At 46.4% G+C, this 17,998-nt stretch overlaps 1 protein-coding gene across 2 annotated transcripts in view; it reads left to right on the forward strand.

Annotated features, from left to right (window-relative positions):
* The window catches only part of FUBP1 (far upstream element binding protein 1), a 1,223,929-nt gene that overhangs the window by 209,432 nt on the left and 996,499 nt on the right, over nucleotides 1-17,998 (forward strand). The window contains exons 7-8 of one of the 2 annotated variants that reach the window (XM_044085874.1): nucleotides 17,279-17,328; nucleotides 17,409-17,480. In XM_044085874.1, coding sequence (XP_043941809.1) covers nucleotides 17,279-17,328; nucleotides 17,409-17,480 — 122 coding nt within the window. Of the gene's footprint in view, nucleotides 1-17,216; nucleotides 17,329-17,408; nucleotides 17,481-17,998 lie in introns of those variants that run through there. The other variant, XM_044085872.1, reaches the window with a different exon arrangement.

Here is a 17,998-nt window from a genome sequence, read left to right on the forward strand (position 1 = left end):
GATGCTTCACAAGGGCCTGTCTTTTTCTTCGTTAAAAATCCATGCCTCAGCCATTTCAGCTCATAACAGACTCCCCTCTTCTCTCATCCTCTTCTAAAGCAGCATCTCTGAGGGGCCAAAACTTGAGACCACCCAGGAGAACTCCAGCCCCTGCTTGGGAGTTTAACTTTGTATTGGAGAAACTCTCTACCTCCTTTTGAGCCAGCTGCAACTGCAGACTTAAAATTTCTTTCCTGGAAAACAGCCTTCCTTTTAGCAATCACTTCAGCTGGAAGGATATCTGAATTGGCAGGCCCTTAAGGCAGTGGAGCCTTTCATCTTTCATGCGAGCAGGGTGTCCCACAGGACCAATCAGTCATTCATGCCCAAGGTGGTATCCAGTGTGGCTCTTAATCAGTCTATTCATTTGGCAACTTTCTTTCCCAATCACAGAACAAGGGAGAGAGGATTTTGCATTCATTGGATGTACACAGACAATTTAGATTCTACTTGGACAGGACTAAATCTCAAAGATCTGAAAAACTGCTGGTAGCATTTGCTGCAGGGCAGAGGGGATGGCTATTTGAAAACAGACCTTTTCTAAATGGATAAGCCATTGTATTCATTTGTTACAAGCACCATGGAAAACCTATCCCCCAGGGGATCCGATCTCATTCCATCAGGACTGCATCTACTTGCGCAGCCTTTCTCAGAGGTGTTCTTACCAGGAATATTCTAGAAGCTGCTACCTGGAGTTCAGTACATACTTTCACCAAGCATTACCATTTACCAATTTTCTCTAAATCCAGATCTGTCTTTGCCACTGCTGTTTTGCAGGGCCTTATAGCTGTTCCTAATGTTGTACAAGTCCATCCTCCCAACCTTAGCTTTGGGATTCTGCCCAAATGTAATGACTGCAACAGTGAAACATGAACATAGTACAGCTGTGTACACTTACCATAAAAGTAGATGCTGGTGTATTCACTGTTGCAGTCCTGGTTACCCTCCCTCCAACCCCCTGTTTTTCCTTTACAATACCTTTTTCTTTTATTATGCTTAAAAGCCTTTTTGGTGTATTTGCTTTTGTTTGGGGGGTCTCTCGGTCGGTCCGACTGAGGGCCACCTGCCAGCAGATTACCCAAATGTGTAATGACTGCAGCAGTGAATACCCTCAACATCTACATTTATGGTAAGTTTTACCAACTGTACTTAATTGATATTCAGATTAGTGAAGCTTGGAAAGAGGAAGGGGAGATGTAGACCCTATTTTACAAACACTTCATCTAATACCCAGACCAGTGTTGTAAGTGATGTAAATATTCCAACTGGTACCACTTCTGATAATGGGGTGGGGATGAGGAATTCCCTTAACTTTTGCTAGTAATATATGCATGGTTTGCGATGTGATTAGGAATAACTGGGATATTATTTCGACTGTTCAAGAACTGGAAGGGAGTGATAGGCCACCAACCTTACTTTACTTTTAGAAACAATAGATCCCTCAAGAACCAGCTTTACTATAAACCGGCCAAGATTGTCTTCACTCAGAATAGGAACATATGCCTGCAGGTGATGCATGTCTTGTGCATCTACTTGTAATGGGGGTTGTTTATACATCCACAGTTAAATTTTGAGATGGATGCAACCTTTTATGCTGATTGCCACACTATATATCTTTATTTTGCTTTTGCACTGCCCGTTTCCATTTTATATTGGTAAGACCAACAGAGCATTTAAAGATAGAATTTTGGAGCATCTCAGGGATATCTGGAATGCTAAAGAAACTAGTTCTCTGGCCATGCATGTTACTGAAGATTCCACATTGTTTTTGTTTTGGAGAGTCTACAGTCGTATCAGATTATCTTGTTTCACTGTTGCAGTCATTAGATTTGGGTAATCTGCTTGCAGGTTGCCCTTAGTCGGCCTGATTAACAGTCTTGGGTCCTGAGTTGGTTGCTGTCCCTTCTTCCATGACGTTGGGTCGTCGGGGGTATAAAACATGCAGCCGACGCCATTACATCAGTCTTTCTTGCCGTGTGGTGCCCGAAGCAGTTTTGCAAGTGCTGGTCGGCAGACTCCTGAAATTTTCGTTTGAGTTTCAGAGCTGAAGTCTTCAACTTAAAGCGAAGTACCCTGTTGGGGAAACTTTTTCTTGCTCCTTACCAATGTCAGTAAAAGTTAATTGCATTACTTGTGGAAAGCAAATGCCTCCATATAGATTTTCATTCTTACTGTATTCCTTGCTTAGGCCCTGACCACGAAGTATCTTGCTGTTGGTTTTGTGCTTTATTTAATCAGTGCACTATCTGTTTGCATATTTTTGCCTCTAAATATTTTGGTTCTCTGTTTAATTATCCAGAAATGTAATCCATTAGCCATCAGACTATCTGGATTCTGAAAAAACGCAAAGATAGACGAGCTGTCGAGGTTCAAAACTGCAGACTCTTAAGCCAATCGCCAGTTTGATGGTACTCGGGCACTTTCGCAGCCGCTGATACCTGCTACGTCTGATTCGCAGGCCTCTACCGAGACCCATTTGGAGTCCGGTATGCCGCTAGATAGTTCAACTATGGAACCCATGGATGTCTCTACCTTGGATGGGTCCAGAGCCGCTGTGCAGGCACCGGCTTCTGAGGGTGTATTCAGGCCTACAGACTTGCATATTAAATTGACACCTCCATTACCAAGCCCTAAATCTCGATCCATGTCTAAAAAAAACTGACACCTGGGCCACATGCTCAGGCCCGTATGCAAAAAAAACCTATATAAATGGCTGATGATCTAATAACTCTAATCACGCAAGGAAAAGGACAGGCATCCGAGGTCCAAAACTGACAACGAGGCTTCTAAGCCAGTTGCCGGTTCTGTGAGGCGCTTTCGCAGCCCCTGACTCCTACCTCAGAGCCGCAGGCCGCTTCAGACTCCCACGTGGAGCAGACTAGGCCTCCTAGATACTCAAGGTATTGGACACTGAAAATATTCCCTCAGATGGGTCCGGAGCCGCTGAGCATGTATTTGCTTCTGAGGGCGTTTTCAGGCCTGCACAGTTGTATATAAAACAGACTACAGCTTCAAAGACTAAAGCACCACTAAAGACAAGTGCAGCAAGTAGATGGACAGGCCTCCATGCCTGAAAAACAGATGCTCAAAATGGCCGAAGACCTAATTACTTTGATCAGGGGTTCTCATCCTCCTGAGAAAGAGGCCTAGGCAAGAGACAGAATATGAATCTTCATATCCGGTTTCCATTTCCTCTGACTCCTCTTCTGACCAAGAATACTCTCTCCCCCCCTATGAGGATTCTGATGCTGAAGAATCTATCCCTTCAGCCTCCCTCCTGAGGATTCTTTTGGGGAAACCCTGCATACCATGAGGGAGCACTTCCACTGGGAGAGCCAAGACTTACTCAATCTAAGAATTAAAAGCTTGGAGATTTTTTTTTACTACCTCAGCACAGGCCTCTTGCTATCCCTCCTGTTTTAGACATTGTAGATGTATTTTCAGAGTCCTGCTGACCCAGAAACTATTTCTCAGGGTCCCAAAGGGGTCAAGGATTCCACTGCAAAGAAAACCCTATCCCCTCTGATAGGGTTTCAAGGGCACTGGACAGATGGGGGGGGGGGGAAGGTTTACCCTTCTGCTACCTTTGCTGTGAGGGCTTTAAATTGTCAATTTCATATGCTTAAATATCAGCAGTACTTATTGTCACTGCTTAAACAGATAATGTTAATTTCTGAATATGCGGAAAACAAGGAAATGCAGGATTTATTGCATGCAGCTGAAAAAGTGGGAAAGCATACTTTGCAATGTGGTTTTGATTCTCTTGGAGGCCTCTTGCAGGGCCGTTGTTACGGGTTCTGTCATTAGGCGACATGCTTGGTTAAAGGAACAGAATCTGCCTGATCATGTTAAAGCAAAATTATTAGATGCGCCATTACAGCATGATACTTTGTTTGGTGTTAAAGTAGAAGAGCTATTGAAGAAAATGGAGGACAAAGCGAAATCTATGCAGACGTTTAAGGATTTCTTACAGGTGCAGCCACCCAGATTTAGCAGGAACTGGCCTACAAAGAATTTATCCTTTCCACTATCACAGGCCACAGAGGCAGATCCCAGCCCCAAGGCTCATACAGGCCTGAACAACGAGGTGCTTCTACCTCCAAAGCTGAGAAGACAAATCACAGCCATACAGGAAACCGTCCCAATGACTTTCCTCTGCCAGAACCAAGCACTTACCTTTTGTCAGCCCCCTTGGGGGGAAAACTAGCACATTGTTTCACAAAATTGGCACATGATCACCCAGGACAAATGGGTGTTGTACATAGTGTCTCAGGGCTACAGGTTCCACTTTCACACGCTGCCAAGGGAAAAAGGTATGCCAGACCTGCCACACAATCCATGGGCAGAGGCACAAAAGCAAGTTTCATCCCTCATGGACATGAGGGCCATTCAGCGAGCTCCACAACAGGAGCAAGGACAAGGATTTTACTCCTTTCTTTGTACCCAGAAAGTACCAGACAAAGCCTGGAGACAAATACTGGACCTGTCTATTCTAAACGTTCCAAAATTCAAAATGTTGACTCTGCAGCAGCTACTGACCAAGCTAGGCAAGAAGGCTTGGCTTGTAACTTTGGACCCAAAAGAGGCATACCTGCATGTCCCAATTAGTCAATCTTGCAGAAGATACCTCAGATTCATAGCTGGCTCAATGCACTACCAATTCTCTGCACTGCCCTTTGGCTTATCTACTGCACCCAGGGTCTTTCACAAAATGCTTTGCACCAGTAATTGTATTTTGCAGACAGAGTAATTCAAATATATTCTTACTTGGGCGACTGCCTTATTCAAGCAGAGAACAGGGACATTCTGCTAAAGCATCTGGCATTTGTAAAAAAAATTACTAATTTGCCTAGGGTACACAGTAAACGAAAAAACAAAACTAGTACCCTCAAGAGATGATAATCCTGGGTGCAAGCGTAAATACAACTGCCCAGATGGCTTCTCATGCCAGACAAAGGCAACTGACTTCTTACTTCAAAATGTTGGCAACAAAGACCCAGTGATCTGCAAGAAAAATTCTGCAGGCTTTGGGCTTCATGGAATCCTGCATTCTGTTAATTCCATATGCCAGACTGCATATGAGGAAACTACAGTGTTATCTAAAAAGTGTTTGGACTCCACATTGTCACAGCATGGAAACATTAATTACCCTCATTCCCTCATTCCCTGCCTGCAGCAGGAGTTTCGATGGGCACAGGCCTGTCACCACAACAGGGGACAGCCATTCACTTTACCCACAGCCAGGCAAACACTAACAACGGATGCATCAGATTATGCCTGGGGGGCCCACATGGCAGGAAAATGTATTCAGGTCACATGGCCTGCAAGCCAGGTGCATCTTCATATCAATCAAAAAGAGATGCTAGCTGTTCAGAATGCCCTGACAGCTTTCAAGGATCTACTTACAGGAAAACTACTGATTTAAAGACTGACAATACTACAGTCATGTGGTACATAAGCAGGGAGGCACACATTCCTACCCCCTCTGCAGACAAGCCATGACTTTGTGGGACACAGCATTGACTTAAGTTCACCTGCAAGCACAATTCCTGTCAGGAAAAATAAATACTCTAGCAGACTAAGCAGAAACCTCATGGATCCCCACGAGTGGAAACTGGATCCACAAGTCTTCAGCATAACAAGGAAATGGGGCTGTCCAGACATAGATCTATTTGCATCCCCTCACAACTGCCAACTACAGAGATTCTGCACAAGGACTTGTCGCAAGCCAGCATGGAAATTGGATGCCTTATCTTTCAGCTGGAAAAAACTAACTGTATATGCCTTTCCTCCACTGCCTGTCCTCCCCAAGGTACTCCTAAAGGTCAGACGAGAAGCCAAAAATGATACTGATTGCACAAGACTGGCCACGCCAGCACTAGTACCCAATCCTAAAGAACTTGTCTCAAGGTCCAGCCTGGACATTGCCTCAAATTTCTCACTTACTGACCCAACAAAACATCCTGCACAGCCAACTCAGGACCTTCAATCTGGCAGCATGACGGATAATGTAGCCATTCAGAACACTCCTCTCTACAAAGCTGTGATGGATGTTATTTTCAAGGCCAGGAGGCCCAGTACCTGAAAATCTTGCGCAGAAAAATGGAAGAGATTCTGTGCTTGGAACCAGGAACAAGGCATTGACACGTGTACCAAATATCCCTCAGATTTTACAATACCTAACTGATGCTGAACAAAGACCTTTCTCAAGATTCATGCCTCTGCCATTTCAGCCCATTACAATACGGAACCACTTATCTTTTCTCATCCTTTAATAAGGCAGTACCTCAGAGGCCAAAAACCTAAGACCTCCAAGGAGAGCACCAATACCTGCATGGGACCTCAATTGAGTCTTTGAAAAACTCACACTGCCTCCTTTTGAGCCAGCGTCAACAGCTGATCTAAAATTATTATCCTGGAAAACTGCTCTGCTCCTAGCAATAACCTCTGCAAGGCTAGTCCATGAGTTACAGGCGCTCATGGCTGTGGAACAGTTTTTCATTTTCCAACCAGACAGGGTTTCTGAGGACAAACCTGACATTTATGCGTAAGGTGGTGTCCATTGTGGCCCTTAACCAAACTATTAATCTGCCTCCCTTTTATCCAAACCCTCAGAATAAGGGTGAAAGACTTCTGCATTCCTTGGACATACACAGACAACTATGCTTCTATTTGGACAGAACTAAAGCTTTCAGAAAGACTGAGCAACTTTTAGTGGCATATGCTGCAGGATCTCAAGGAAAGCACATCTCAAAACAGACTATTTCAAAATGGATAGGCCATTGCATTCATTTCTGCTTCTCACAGCATGGCAAATCAGTGCCCAAGGACATTAGACCTTCTACCAGGGCAGCAGCCTTCCTCAGAGGAGTACCAACCGAAGACATTTTAGAGGCTGCAACTTGGTGTTCAGTGCACACTTTTACAAAGCGCTACCGTTTATCTCTCTACTCTAAATCCAGAGCAGGCTTTGACTCTGCAGTTCTGCAGGGCCTCATAGCCTCTCCTAATCCTCTTTGGGCCCAGCCACCTAGCCTTAGCTTTGTAATGACTGCAACAGTGAAATACTATGAACCTAGTGCCGTTGTGTACCTACCATAAATGTAGATGTTAGTGTATTCACTGTTGCAGTCCAGGTTACCCTCCCACCCATCCCCCTTTTCTTTGCTGGGACTTTATCTTATACAACCTATGTGGTGTATTTGCTTGTAGATGAAGGAAATGTTTAATCTTAAGTAGGGAGTTCATTTGTCAGCAACCTGTGGGTCTTGGATCCGATATCAGATCCGAGCCGGCAACTTGTTTCAAGCTAATGGATCCGAGCTCCTAGCTCCTCCCCCTCACCCATAATCCCCTGCTAACCCTCCATGACCTCAGATCTAGTTTGCCGCGCTTGTGGATAGCTGGATTCCTGTGAGCTTGTCTAGTATTTGGCAGTTAAGTTTATATTTTCTGTCAACTTTCTTATTTTTTTCACAAAATATTAAGTGTGTAAGTGTTAGGTTCCCTGTAGAGTAAAAAAATTTATTTTAAGTAGTTTTTTCCCTGCCTTCGCTGGTCGTTAGAGAGTGTGTTGGGTCTTGTGTTTTGGGGCCTGTGTGTGTTTGCATTACTTTTTTTCTTTAAGTATGGCTGAGGCCCCAAAAGCCATTTTTTCTAAATGTACAGAGTGTGGCCATAAGCTCTCCCCGGCTGATGGCCACACTCGGTGCATTCGGTGCCTTGGGGTTGAACACCTCACCTCAGGCTGTACCATTTGTGCAGCGTTCAACCCCAGGGCACTGAAAGAGCGGTGGTCGAAGCTGGTCTTGGCGGGACTTTTACCCCCGGACTCGGCTCCGGCCTCCGCTGCTCCCGTGGCTCCACCACAGGCTGTGGTTGCTGCAATTCTTGCCCCCTTCCTCCGACCAGGACTCAAACTCCCGCTAAAGCGTCTGAGGACAGGGAGGCCAGGAGGGAGAAACTGAGGGAGAAGCACCACAAGCGGCGGGCCGAGACCTCCGTTTCGGCCCCGCCAGCTAAGTGGGCTTCTCCCTCCACTACTTCTAGGTCTCCTCCTCGGCTCCGATCCCCTTGTTTCTCCCCAGGGCCCGAGGAGGAGGAGGCCCGATCTCCATTGAGGTCATCGAGGCGGCATTCCAGGCCTGCCTCTGTGACCTCTTCGAGATCGACCTTCAGTATGTCCGATGCAGACTTGGACCGGATGATGCGAAGGTTCATCCAGGCCCAGCTGCAGATGGGAGTGCTCTTGCCCCCCCCTTTGGGGGGGGGGGGCTCGACACCTTTCCCCCCCCATCCTATTGCTCCTTCTCCGACCCGCTATCAGTGTTCGGAGCCCAGCAGCGTTGGAGCCGGGGTTGGGTTGGCGCAGACAGTACTTGGTACTTCGGATCCGACCCTGCCCTCGAGCCTGTCAGATCCGACCTCTCTGAGCCGTGGCCCGAGCTTCGGATCCGAGGGATTGTGTGCCTTTGGCTCCGTCCAGGTCGGAGCGCACTGGTCCTTCGGATCCGATGGTCTCTGCACCGGTTCCGATCCCTTCATCGGATCTGAGTGGGGAGCCGACTCTCGGATCCAAGAGAGAGTGGTTCCCCCTCGGCTTTCGATGTTGTGGAGAGGGCTCTGTTGCATCCGGACCCCCGGTCTTTGTCTTGGCTCCTCCCTGCACTCCCTCTCTGCTGGGCCAGGCTTCCATCACCCGGCCAAAGGGACAGCCTGCTTTAATGTCCCAGATGGTTCCATTGGAACAGGATGTTGCTGGCGAGGCCTCCTCTGACAGCTCCCCCGAGGAAGTGCCCCGCAAGCATAAGTGCAAGAGGAGGCACATGGACTCCCCTGAGTCCTTAACTAAGGACACTGACTTGGAGGAAGGGAAAAGCTCCCCAAGATCACCCCCTGAGGATGTCTCCTTTGGAGACATCATGGAGATGCTGAGGATCAGAGGTGGGTGGTCTGCCCCAAGTCTTCCTCAGTCTGTTTCTGGAGGCATTCTAAGCAGGCCCATCTACCTCTTGGGTGTCCCCTCCGGCCGACCCCTTGGTGGACCTCATTACCACCAGGGCGTGGAAGGATCCGGACACCATGGAGCCAATACCAAAATACCCGGACAGAATACTAAGCCCCCCTCAGACCGATCGCACTGGAGCAAGGGTCCCCCCGTAGATGCCATGTTGACTGCCGCAGCCACGAAGAGGGAACTAGCTCAGGAGAGCCCCTCTGTCCATCCACCAAGCAATGAGCCCCGCTCGATGGACCGCTTAGGGAAGCGAGTTTTTAGTTCAGCGACCTTCTCTGTAAAGTCTCTGAACTATATGGCACGTGTCATCAGGATGCAGCGGGATCTTATCAAAGAATACGCTACCTCCCCTCCTGAGTCCATGTTGGTGGATGACTAGCAATTGTACTCAACCCGAATGACCACTCTGAGATCAATTTCAAATACCTCTATGCGGCTGTTGTCCCACGCCACAGAGGGAGCCGCTAGGGCTAGCGGAGCAGGCCTAGTCATGAGACGTCAGGCCTGGCTCCGTCATTGTGACTTTGTGGAGCCTTTTAAAGCATCTTTTGCGAACGCCCCTTTCGATGGTTCTGCCCTATTTGCAAAACGGTTCGCGAGACATGTCCAGAGCAAGAAAGACGGGAAGACGTTGTCTGCTGTCTGAGTCTGCTTCTCTGCTCCCCAGCAGTCCTTTTCGAAGAACCAAAAGGGTCAGAAGATGTGGTTCCAGAATTCGCAACATTCCCAACCCGCTCCGGACAACCAGTCCTTCTGTGGCAGAGGACAGGGAGGACGCCGCCCCAGGAGCAGAGTGGCTCCGAGAAACTTTGGGTCCAGAAAACCTTTCTCTGAACGGCCCACGCAGCAGCCCTGAAGGGTTGCCCGGCTGCTCCACTCTGGAGGCAGTCGGGGGGGCACTTCTTGGAGCACCTAGCGGCATGGGAGTCCATCACGACAGACCGCTGGGTGCTTCGCATTATATCCAGAGGGTACAAAATACCATTACTCTGTCCCCAAATTCAAGAACCTCCCCGATGTACCACCCGATCAGAGGGAGGCCACAGCCGCAGAAATTCAGCAGCTGCTAAGAAAGAGCCATCCAGCCCGTCCCCCAAGACCAGCTCGGATTAGGGTTCTACTCCAGGTTCTTTTTGGTGCCAAAAAAGACAGGGGACTTGAGACAGGTTCTAGACCATTCCCGCTTGAACCTGCCAGTAACCAAGGAAAAATTCCGAATGGTCACTCTTCAATCTATTCTCCCCCTTCTAAGGGAGAACAAATGTGCTCTCTAGACCTCAAGGATGCGTACTATCACATTCTAATGGACAGACTATCCAGGAGGTTCCTCCGCTTCCGGCTGGGAGCCAGTCACTACCAGTTCAGGGTCCTTCCCTTTGGCCTCACCACAGCCCCCAGGGTGTTCACCAAGGTATTAGCAGTGATTGCGGCCCACCTGAGACTCCAGGGAATACAGGTCTTTCCGTACCTGGACGACTGGCTCCTGACCGCCCCAACAAGGCATCTACTTTGCTCAGCCAGAGACTTCTTTCTCCGCCTAGCCCCACAGTTAGGCATCACCATCAATGCCGACAAATCCCTTCTGGCCCCGACACAAGTCATCGAATTCATAGGAGCCAGAATAGACACCAGAGAGCTACGAGCCTTTCTAACTTAGAGAATTCGGAATTTGCAACTCCATGTGCGGGCTATCCTCCAGAGTCTTCACCAGCGGAATTGGTCCTGAGGGCACTAGGCTCCGTGGCGGCAGCGATTACGCTCCTTCCATGCGCCCATCTGAACGTGCGGGTACTGCAATGGACACTTCTAGTGCAATGGTCCTTTCTAGCCCTTCCTCTTCATCACCCCATTGCTATCAGCAAGGCTTGCCGGAGGGCTCTATTATGGTGGCTCCAAGCTTTGGACCTCCATATGGGCTGTCCCTTCTGCACCTCTCGCCACGGTGACCACGGACGCCTCCCACCTCGGGTGGGGGGGGGCATTATTCAGGCGGGACGGTCCAAGGCATGTGGAATGACAGAGACCTCCCTGCATATCAACGTTCTGGAGATGAGAGCGGTGCTGTTCACGTTGCAAGCACATCAGAATCTCCTCCCCATAGGAACGATTGCAATTCAGTCGGACAACATGTCTGTTGTCTGGTACATCAACAAACCGGGGGGAACCAGATCTTACCCTCCATGCCGTGAAGCCATGAGTGTGTGGGAATGGGCGATCTCCACCAACCGCTTTCTGATTGCAACGCACATTCCGGGACGGACCAACATCCTAGCGGACAAACTCAGTCGCACCCTTCTTACCCCGTACGAGTGGTCTCTCAATCCACTAGTAGCGAAGCAGATATTCGCAATATGGGGGCAACCCTGCTGCGATCTTTTTGCATCTCCCTCAAACACCAAATGCGGCAATTTCTTCGCTCTGATTCCCCCTTCAGGGTAAACTCCAAGAGACGCTCTGGTGCATGCTTGGCCACCCGGTCTACTTTATGCCTATCCTCCTCTACTCCTGATGCTGCAACTCTTACAGAAAGCCTTGCGGTTGGGGAGCAGGATGATCCTCATTTCCTTATTCTGGCCTCTGCAAATTTGGTTCCCTTACCTGTGGTCTCACCTAGTGAATCCTCCTTGGATTCTGGATCCCAGTCCGGATCTAATCTCCCATCCGTCGGACTTACCGACCCCCAAACCTGGACAATCTGAAAACTGACAGCTTGGTTGCTCCAGTTCCACTCCTAGTTAGGACTCCCGGTAATACTTCACCAGTCAAAGCCATCCTTGTGGCAGCGCATAAGCCCTCCACCAGGAAAGTGTACCGCAGTAAATGGAAACGTTTCTCCATCTGGGCGGAGCATCATGATCTAGATCCCTTTACGGCTCCTCTTCTGTCCATATTAGACTTCCTAACCGAACTTTTTCAGGAAGGCGCTAGTTGTTCAATCGTCTAAGTGCAATTGGCAGCCATCTCACATTACCATGTGGGACATAATACACGGCCTTTGATGTCGGCCAAGTTGTGTAAAACCTTTCTCAAGGGCACCTTCTTGCTTAAACCCCCTATAAAAGAAGCCGTACCACTGTGGGATCTTTCACTAGATATTCAAGCCTTGATTGCTCCACCTTTTGAACCCGCTGCTTCAGTAGATCTCAAATTCTTGTCCTGGAAAACAGCATTCCTTGTAGCCATCACTTCTGCAAAAAGAGTTTCGGAGCTTCAAGCTCTTTCCGTGAAGCCTCCTTATTTGATCTTTCACCCAGACAGAGTGTACCTCAGGATCAATTCCTCTTTTCTTCCCAAAATAGCATCAGAAACCAATATAAATCAATCCATAAATTTACCGGTTTTCTTTCCTAAATATCAGAATAAAGGAGAGTACAAGCTGCACTCAGATGTTCTTAGGCAGCTTCGCTTTTATACTCTTAGAACAGCTGGTCAGACAGTCCGACCAGCTGTTCGTTTCCTTTGCCAAATTTAATTTGGGGAAAGCAATATCAAAAGTATCTCTATCACGCTGGATTTCTCAATGTATCCTATTGGTGTACCAAGCCTCTGGGAGACCTGCACCTGAAGGAGTTTGCGCACATTCCACTCGTTCCATCTCTACTTCTGCGGCCTTCAAGTCTAGAGTTCCATTGGATGATATTTGTTCGACAGCCACTTGGGCTTCATCTCATATCTTTATTAACCACTACAAACTGGACATGATTTCTAGAGGGAGAGCATCCTTTGGCTCTGCGGTTCTTCGCAATGTCCTTCCATGATGGCCACCCAAGGTTCAGGTAGCTGGGGACTCTGTCCCACAGGCTGCTGACAAATGAACTCCCTACTTCAGATTAAGAAGTTATGTACTCACCATAACATTCCATCTGAGTAGGTAGCTTCATTTGTTTGCAACCATCCCCCCCTCCTTCCCCCTGGCATTCTTCGGATCTTTTTTAGTTGGATACCCGTTTTTGGGTATATATTGAGAGGCAAACTCTATCTGAGGTCATGGAGGGTTAGCAGGGGATTATGGGTGAGGGGAGGAGCTAGGAGCTCGGATCCATTAGCTTGAAACAAGTTGCCGGCTCTGATCTGATATCGGATTCAAAACCCACAGGTTGCAGACAAATGAAGCTACCTACTCAGATGGAACGTTATGGTGAGTACATAACTTCTTATTTTACTGCATGCATAATTATTGGCATATTTTTAGCCTGTTTTGGGGGCACCTGACATCTGGGGCAAGAAAAACTTAAGAAAATGGCGTCTGCTGCTTTTATACCCGTGGTGCACTGACGTCCGGGAGGAGGTGACTGCAACTGATGCCGGACCTAGACTTTGGAGTTCTGGCTGACCGCAGGTCGCATGCCAGCAGGATAACCCAAGAGTAATGACTGCAACAATGAATACACTCTAACATCTACATTTATGGTAGGTACACAACTGTACTTCTATACATCTGCAACATTGGCAATTCGAGCCTTAAACTGCCAGTTTCATATGCTCCAGTATCAACATGTTATGGGATTGCTGAAACAGAAAATGTTGATTTCTGAATATGCAGAAAATGAAGAATTGCAGGAATTATTGCTTACAGCTGAACAAGTTGGAAAGCATACTTTGCAATGTGGTTTTGATTCTTTAGAGGCCTCCTGCAGGGCCGCAGTTACTGGATCTGTGATTAGGAGGCATGCCTGGCTAAAAGAGCCAAATTTGCCTGTTCATGTTAAAGCTAAATTACTAGATGAATCTTTACAGCATGATATTCTTTTTGGTATTAAGGCAGCAGAGGTTCTAAAGAAAATGGAAGACAAAGCTAAGTCTATGCAAACTGTAAGACTTCTTAAAAGTGCAGCCACCAAGATTCAGTAGACACTGGCCTACAAAAAATTGGTCCTTTCCTGTGTCCGGCAGAGCTCAAAGTAACAAATCCAGATGTCCCAAGGGTTCCAGGTATCGGGCACAAGATTCTTACAGGCCAAAGCAATGGGGTGCTTCTACCTCCAAATCTGGTGGAAATAAAGCGCAAACCTACAGAAAACTGTCCCAATGACTTCCCTCTGCCTTCACCAAGCACTTACCTTTTGGCAGCACCCTGGGGGGGGGGGGGGGGGGAATTAGCACTTTTTGCTCAAAATTGGCAGTTAACCCAGGACAAGTGGGTGCCAAACAGTATCACAGGGATACAGATTCCATTGCCATACTCTGCCAGTGGCAAACGGTTGGCCGGATCTGCCAAAAAATCAGTGGGCAGAGGCACATAAACAGGGTACGTCCATCATGGCTATGGGGGCTATACAGTCTGTACCAGAACAGGAAAAAGGACAAGGTTTTTACTCTACTGTTCTTGGTACCCAGAAAGAACAAGGCCTGGTGGCCAATACTGGATTTATCAATTTTGAACACATACCGGGGCATTCCAAAATTCAAAATGCTGACTTTGCAGCAGCTTCTGCTGCCCATGCTGGGTAAGAATGCTTGACTGGTGGCATACCTGAATTTCCCAATAAGGGAATCGTGCAGAAGATACTTCTAGTTTCAAGGCTGGCTTAAGGCATTACCAATTCTCTGCACTGCCCTTCGGCTTCTCTACTGCACTCAGGGTCTTTACAAAGTGCCTGGCACCAGTAATTGCTTTTTGCAGACAGAGGTATACAAATATATCCTTATTTCGACTGTCTCATTCAAGCAGAGAGCAAGGGTATTCAACACCTGGCGTTTGTGAAAAGGCATCTAACATGCCTAGGGTACACAATAAACTAAAAATTACAACTGGTACCCTCTCAAGATAACATTTCTGGGTGCAAGCTTGAATAAAACTGCCCAGATGGCTTTCCTCATGCCAGACAAAGACAACTGACTGCTTACTTCAAACTGATGTCAAGAAAAACCCAGTTATCTGCACGACAAACTCTGCAGGCTTTGGGCTTCATGGCTTCCTACTGATTCCATATGCAAGACTGCATGTGGGGAAACTTCAGTGGTACCTGAAAAGTTTTTGGAGTCAGCATTCAGTCTGGAAACAATGATTCCTCTCATTCCCTGCCTACAACAGGAGTTTCTATGGTGGGCAAAGGCATGTCACCAAAACATGGGACGGGCCTTCACTCTACTCCCTGCCAACCAAACCTTAAGACGCATCAGATTATGCATGGGGGGGGGGCCCACATGGCAGGATAATGCTTTCAGGGCATATGGACCCCAAAACAAATACATCTGCATATCAAGCAAAAAGATGCTAGTTCAAAATGCTCTGGTAGCCTTCAAGTCCTTAGTTCATCCAGGACAACTACTGATAGATGCATATGAGGGAACTTCAGTGGTACCTAAAAAGCTTATGGAGTCAACATTGTCACAACCTGGAAACAATGCAGCTTTTCTCAGATGGGTTCCTACCGGAGACATTCTAGATGTTGCTACTTGGTGCTCATTTCATACGTTCACCAAACGTTACCATTTACCTCCTTTTCTAAATCCAGAGCAGGCTTTGCCACTGCTGTCCTGCAGGGCCTTATAGCTGCTCTTAATTCTGTATAATTTCGTCCTCCTCAACCATAGCTTTGGGATTCTGCCCAAATGTAACGACTGCAGCAGTGAAACACTAAACGTAGTACAGTTGTGTACAGTTACCATAAATGTAAATTAGTGTATTCACTGTTGCAGTCCTGGTTATCCACCACCATCCCCCTATTTCTCTTGTACCTCTTTTTTACTATGCTCAAAAGCCTTTTTGGTGTATTTGCTTTTAGTTGGAGGTATATTTTTGTGTTCTAAATTACGTGTGTTTTTTCCCCATTTGGGGGGGACCTGATATCTTGGGCAAGAAAAACTGATTAAAATGGTGTCTGCTGCATGTTTTATACCCCCTGACGTCATGAAAGAAGACAGGAACCGACACAGGACCCAAGACTTTGTTATTCAGGCTGACTGAGGGCAACCTGCCAGCGGATTACCCAAATGTAATGACTGCAACAGTGAATACACTAACATCTGCATTCATGGTAAGTTTACACAACTGTACTTTACCCTCCCTCAAGCCCCTTAAATACTGGCTATACCTATACTTTCCTTCACTATGCTTAAAAGCATTTTTGGTGCATTTACGTTTTGTTGGAGGCATACCTTTGTGTTTTTTAAGTTTATTTTCCTCCCCATTAGGGGGGCACCTGACATCTGGGGCAAGAAAAACTGATGTAATGGCATTTGCTGCATGTTTTTACCCCTGACTATCAGACGTCATGGAAGAAGGGACAGCAACCGACGCAGGACACAAGACTTCGTTAATTAGGCCGACTGAGGGCAACCTGCAAGCAGATTACCCAAATGTAATGACTGCAACAGTGAATACACTCGAACATCCACATTTATGGTAAGTGGTATACAACTGTATGGTGCGGACCTCCATAATAAAACCAAAGCTGTTGAACAGAAATGGATTATGTGCTTTCAGGCTTATAAGCCCCAGACCAGGATAGCAAGGTATCAGTAAAACCATTTCTCAAAGCTAGAGCTCTTGAACCTTGATCTTTTTCATTAGTTGGTTTACTTTTTAAACATTTATGAAGTCTTGCATTGGCTAGTGTGACATGCTGAGTTTTTATTCTTTATATATGTGATTCATGGGGTTTTATACATGTGTTATATATGTTTAATAAGTTTCAGATGTCATGCACTTTCTCATAATATTGTAATTGAGTTTTTATTTTATATATTACTATTTTTTGTATACATATATTTATATTTTCCCAACATATGAAGTTAAATCTGCTTGTTAGCCTGCATTTTTATTGGCTGTTCAGTATTTAAATAGCCTCACTATCAGGTCTTTTATTTTATGGTCTGAAGTGGAGGACGTCCGTGAAAGCGTTTACCCTGTTTTCTCGTGATTAAAGGTGTGCTGTGTTGGAACCATCTTGCCTTTTCTACTTCGACAGCCTAGTACTTGCTTACAGACATATGAAAAAGTTTAAATGGGTTTGAGCATGCTGTATAGTTTTGAGGTTTATTCTTTAAATGTTTTTTTGTGTGGTATGTTAATATGCTTCATTGCTGTGAACCCCTCTGTTGCCTTTTTAGTTGGGAGTCCATTTTTAGAGTGTTGGGTGCTGTTTAAAACTTGTGTTTTTCACAGTTGAATCATTTTTTGTTATGGCAGTTAAGTTTTATTGACAGGCATCTGTATGCTCAAGACTGTAGAGAAAATGGCATGTCTCTTCCTGATTAAGTAATTCTATTTTTGTGCAGGTCAGTAGTAACGGAGGAATACAAACTTCCAGATGGAATGGTTGGATTTAGTAAGTGTGACTCGTTTTGGTATTCTTTTTTCCATTTACTGTCTTAAGTTTGTTTCTAACAATGTCCGCCATTTTTTCAGTAATTGGCAGAGGTGGAGAACAAATATCACGCATTCAGCAAGATTCTGGATGTAAAATACAGATCGCTCCTGGTAAGGCCTTAGATTTCAGAGCAATTTTTTTCCCAGTTTACCTTTGGTACTTGTATATTTTTTTTCAGCAGAATAATATAGTTCCAGAAACTTGAGTGAGTTTGCAGTTTAAACAGCTACGTGTTCTGATGCAAGTGGATTCTGCATGTATTGCAGAAATGGAAAGTGTCCATAATTTTTTTTCTAAAAGTAGTATGCAAGTTTGGGGAGGGCTTTCACAGGTGGCGAGCCCTGTTGGATCTCTGATAAAACTTTGCCAAGTGACCCATGCTGACTGTATCACTTGAAATAATTGCATTTATTTCATTTTGCTCCTTAAGTTCTGTCAGCCATTTGTTCTGTCATCACCATGAGCTCCTACTCCTGATCCTGTGGGGTAGTTGCCGTTTTCCGCTGAATTTGCCTTTGTAGCATGTAAGCTGGTTACCTAGAGTTGTGAAAAAGGCCAACCTTTGGAGATGGTCATCCCCATTGTATTGTCCATTGAAGGCCATTTGCAAATGCACCCAAGCCTGTAT

Source organism: Protopterus annectens, chromosome 10.part0 (assembly GCF_019279795.1).
Source record: "Protopterus annectens isolate FY-2018-M chromosome 10.part0, PAN1.0, whole genome shotgun sequence".
Classification (NCBI taxonomy): Eukaryota; Metazoa; Chordata; order Ceratodontiformes; family Protopteridae; genus Protopterus; species Protopterus annectens.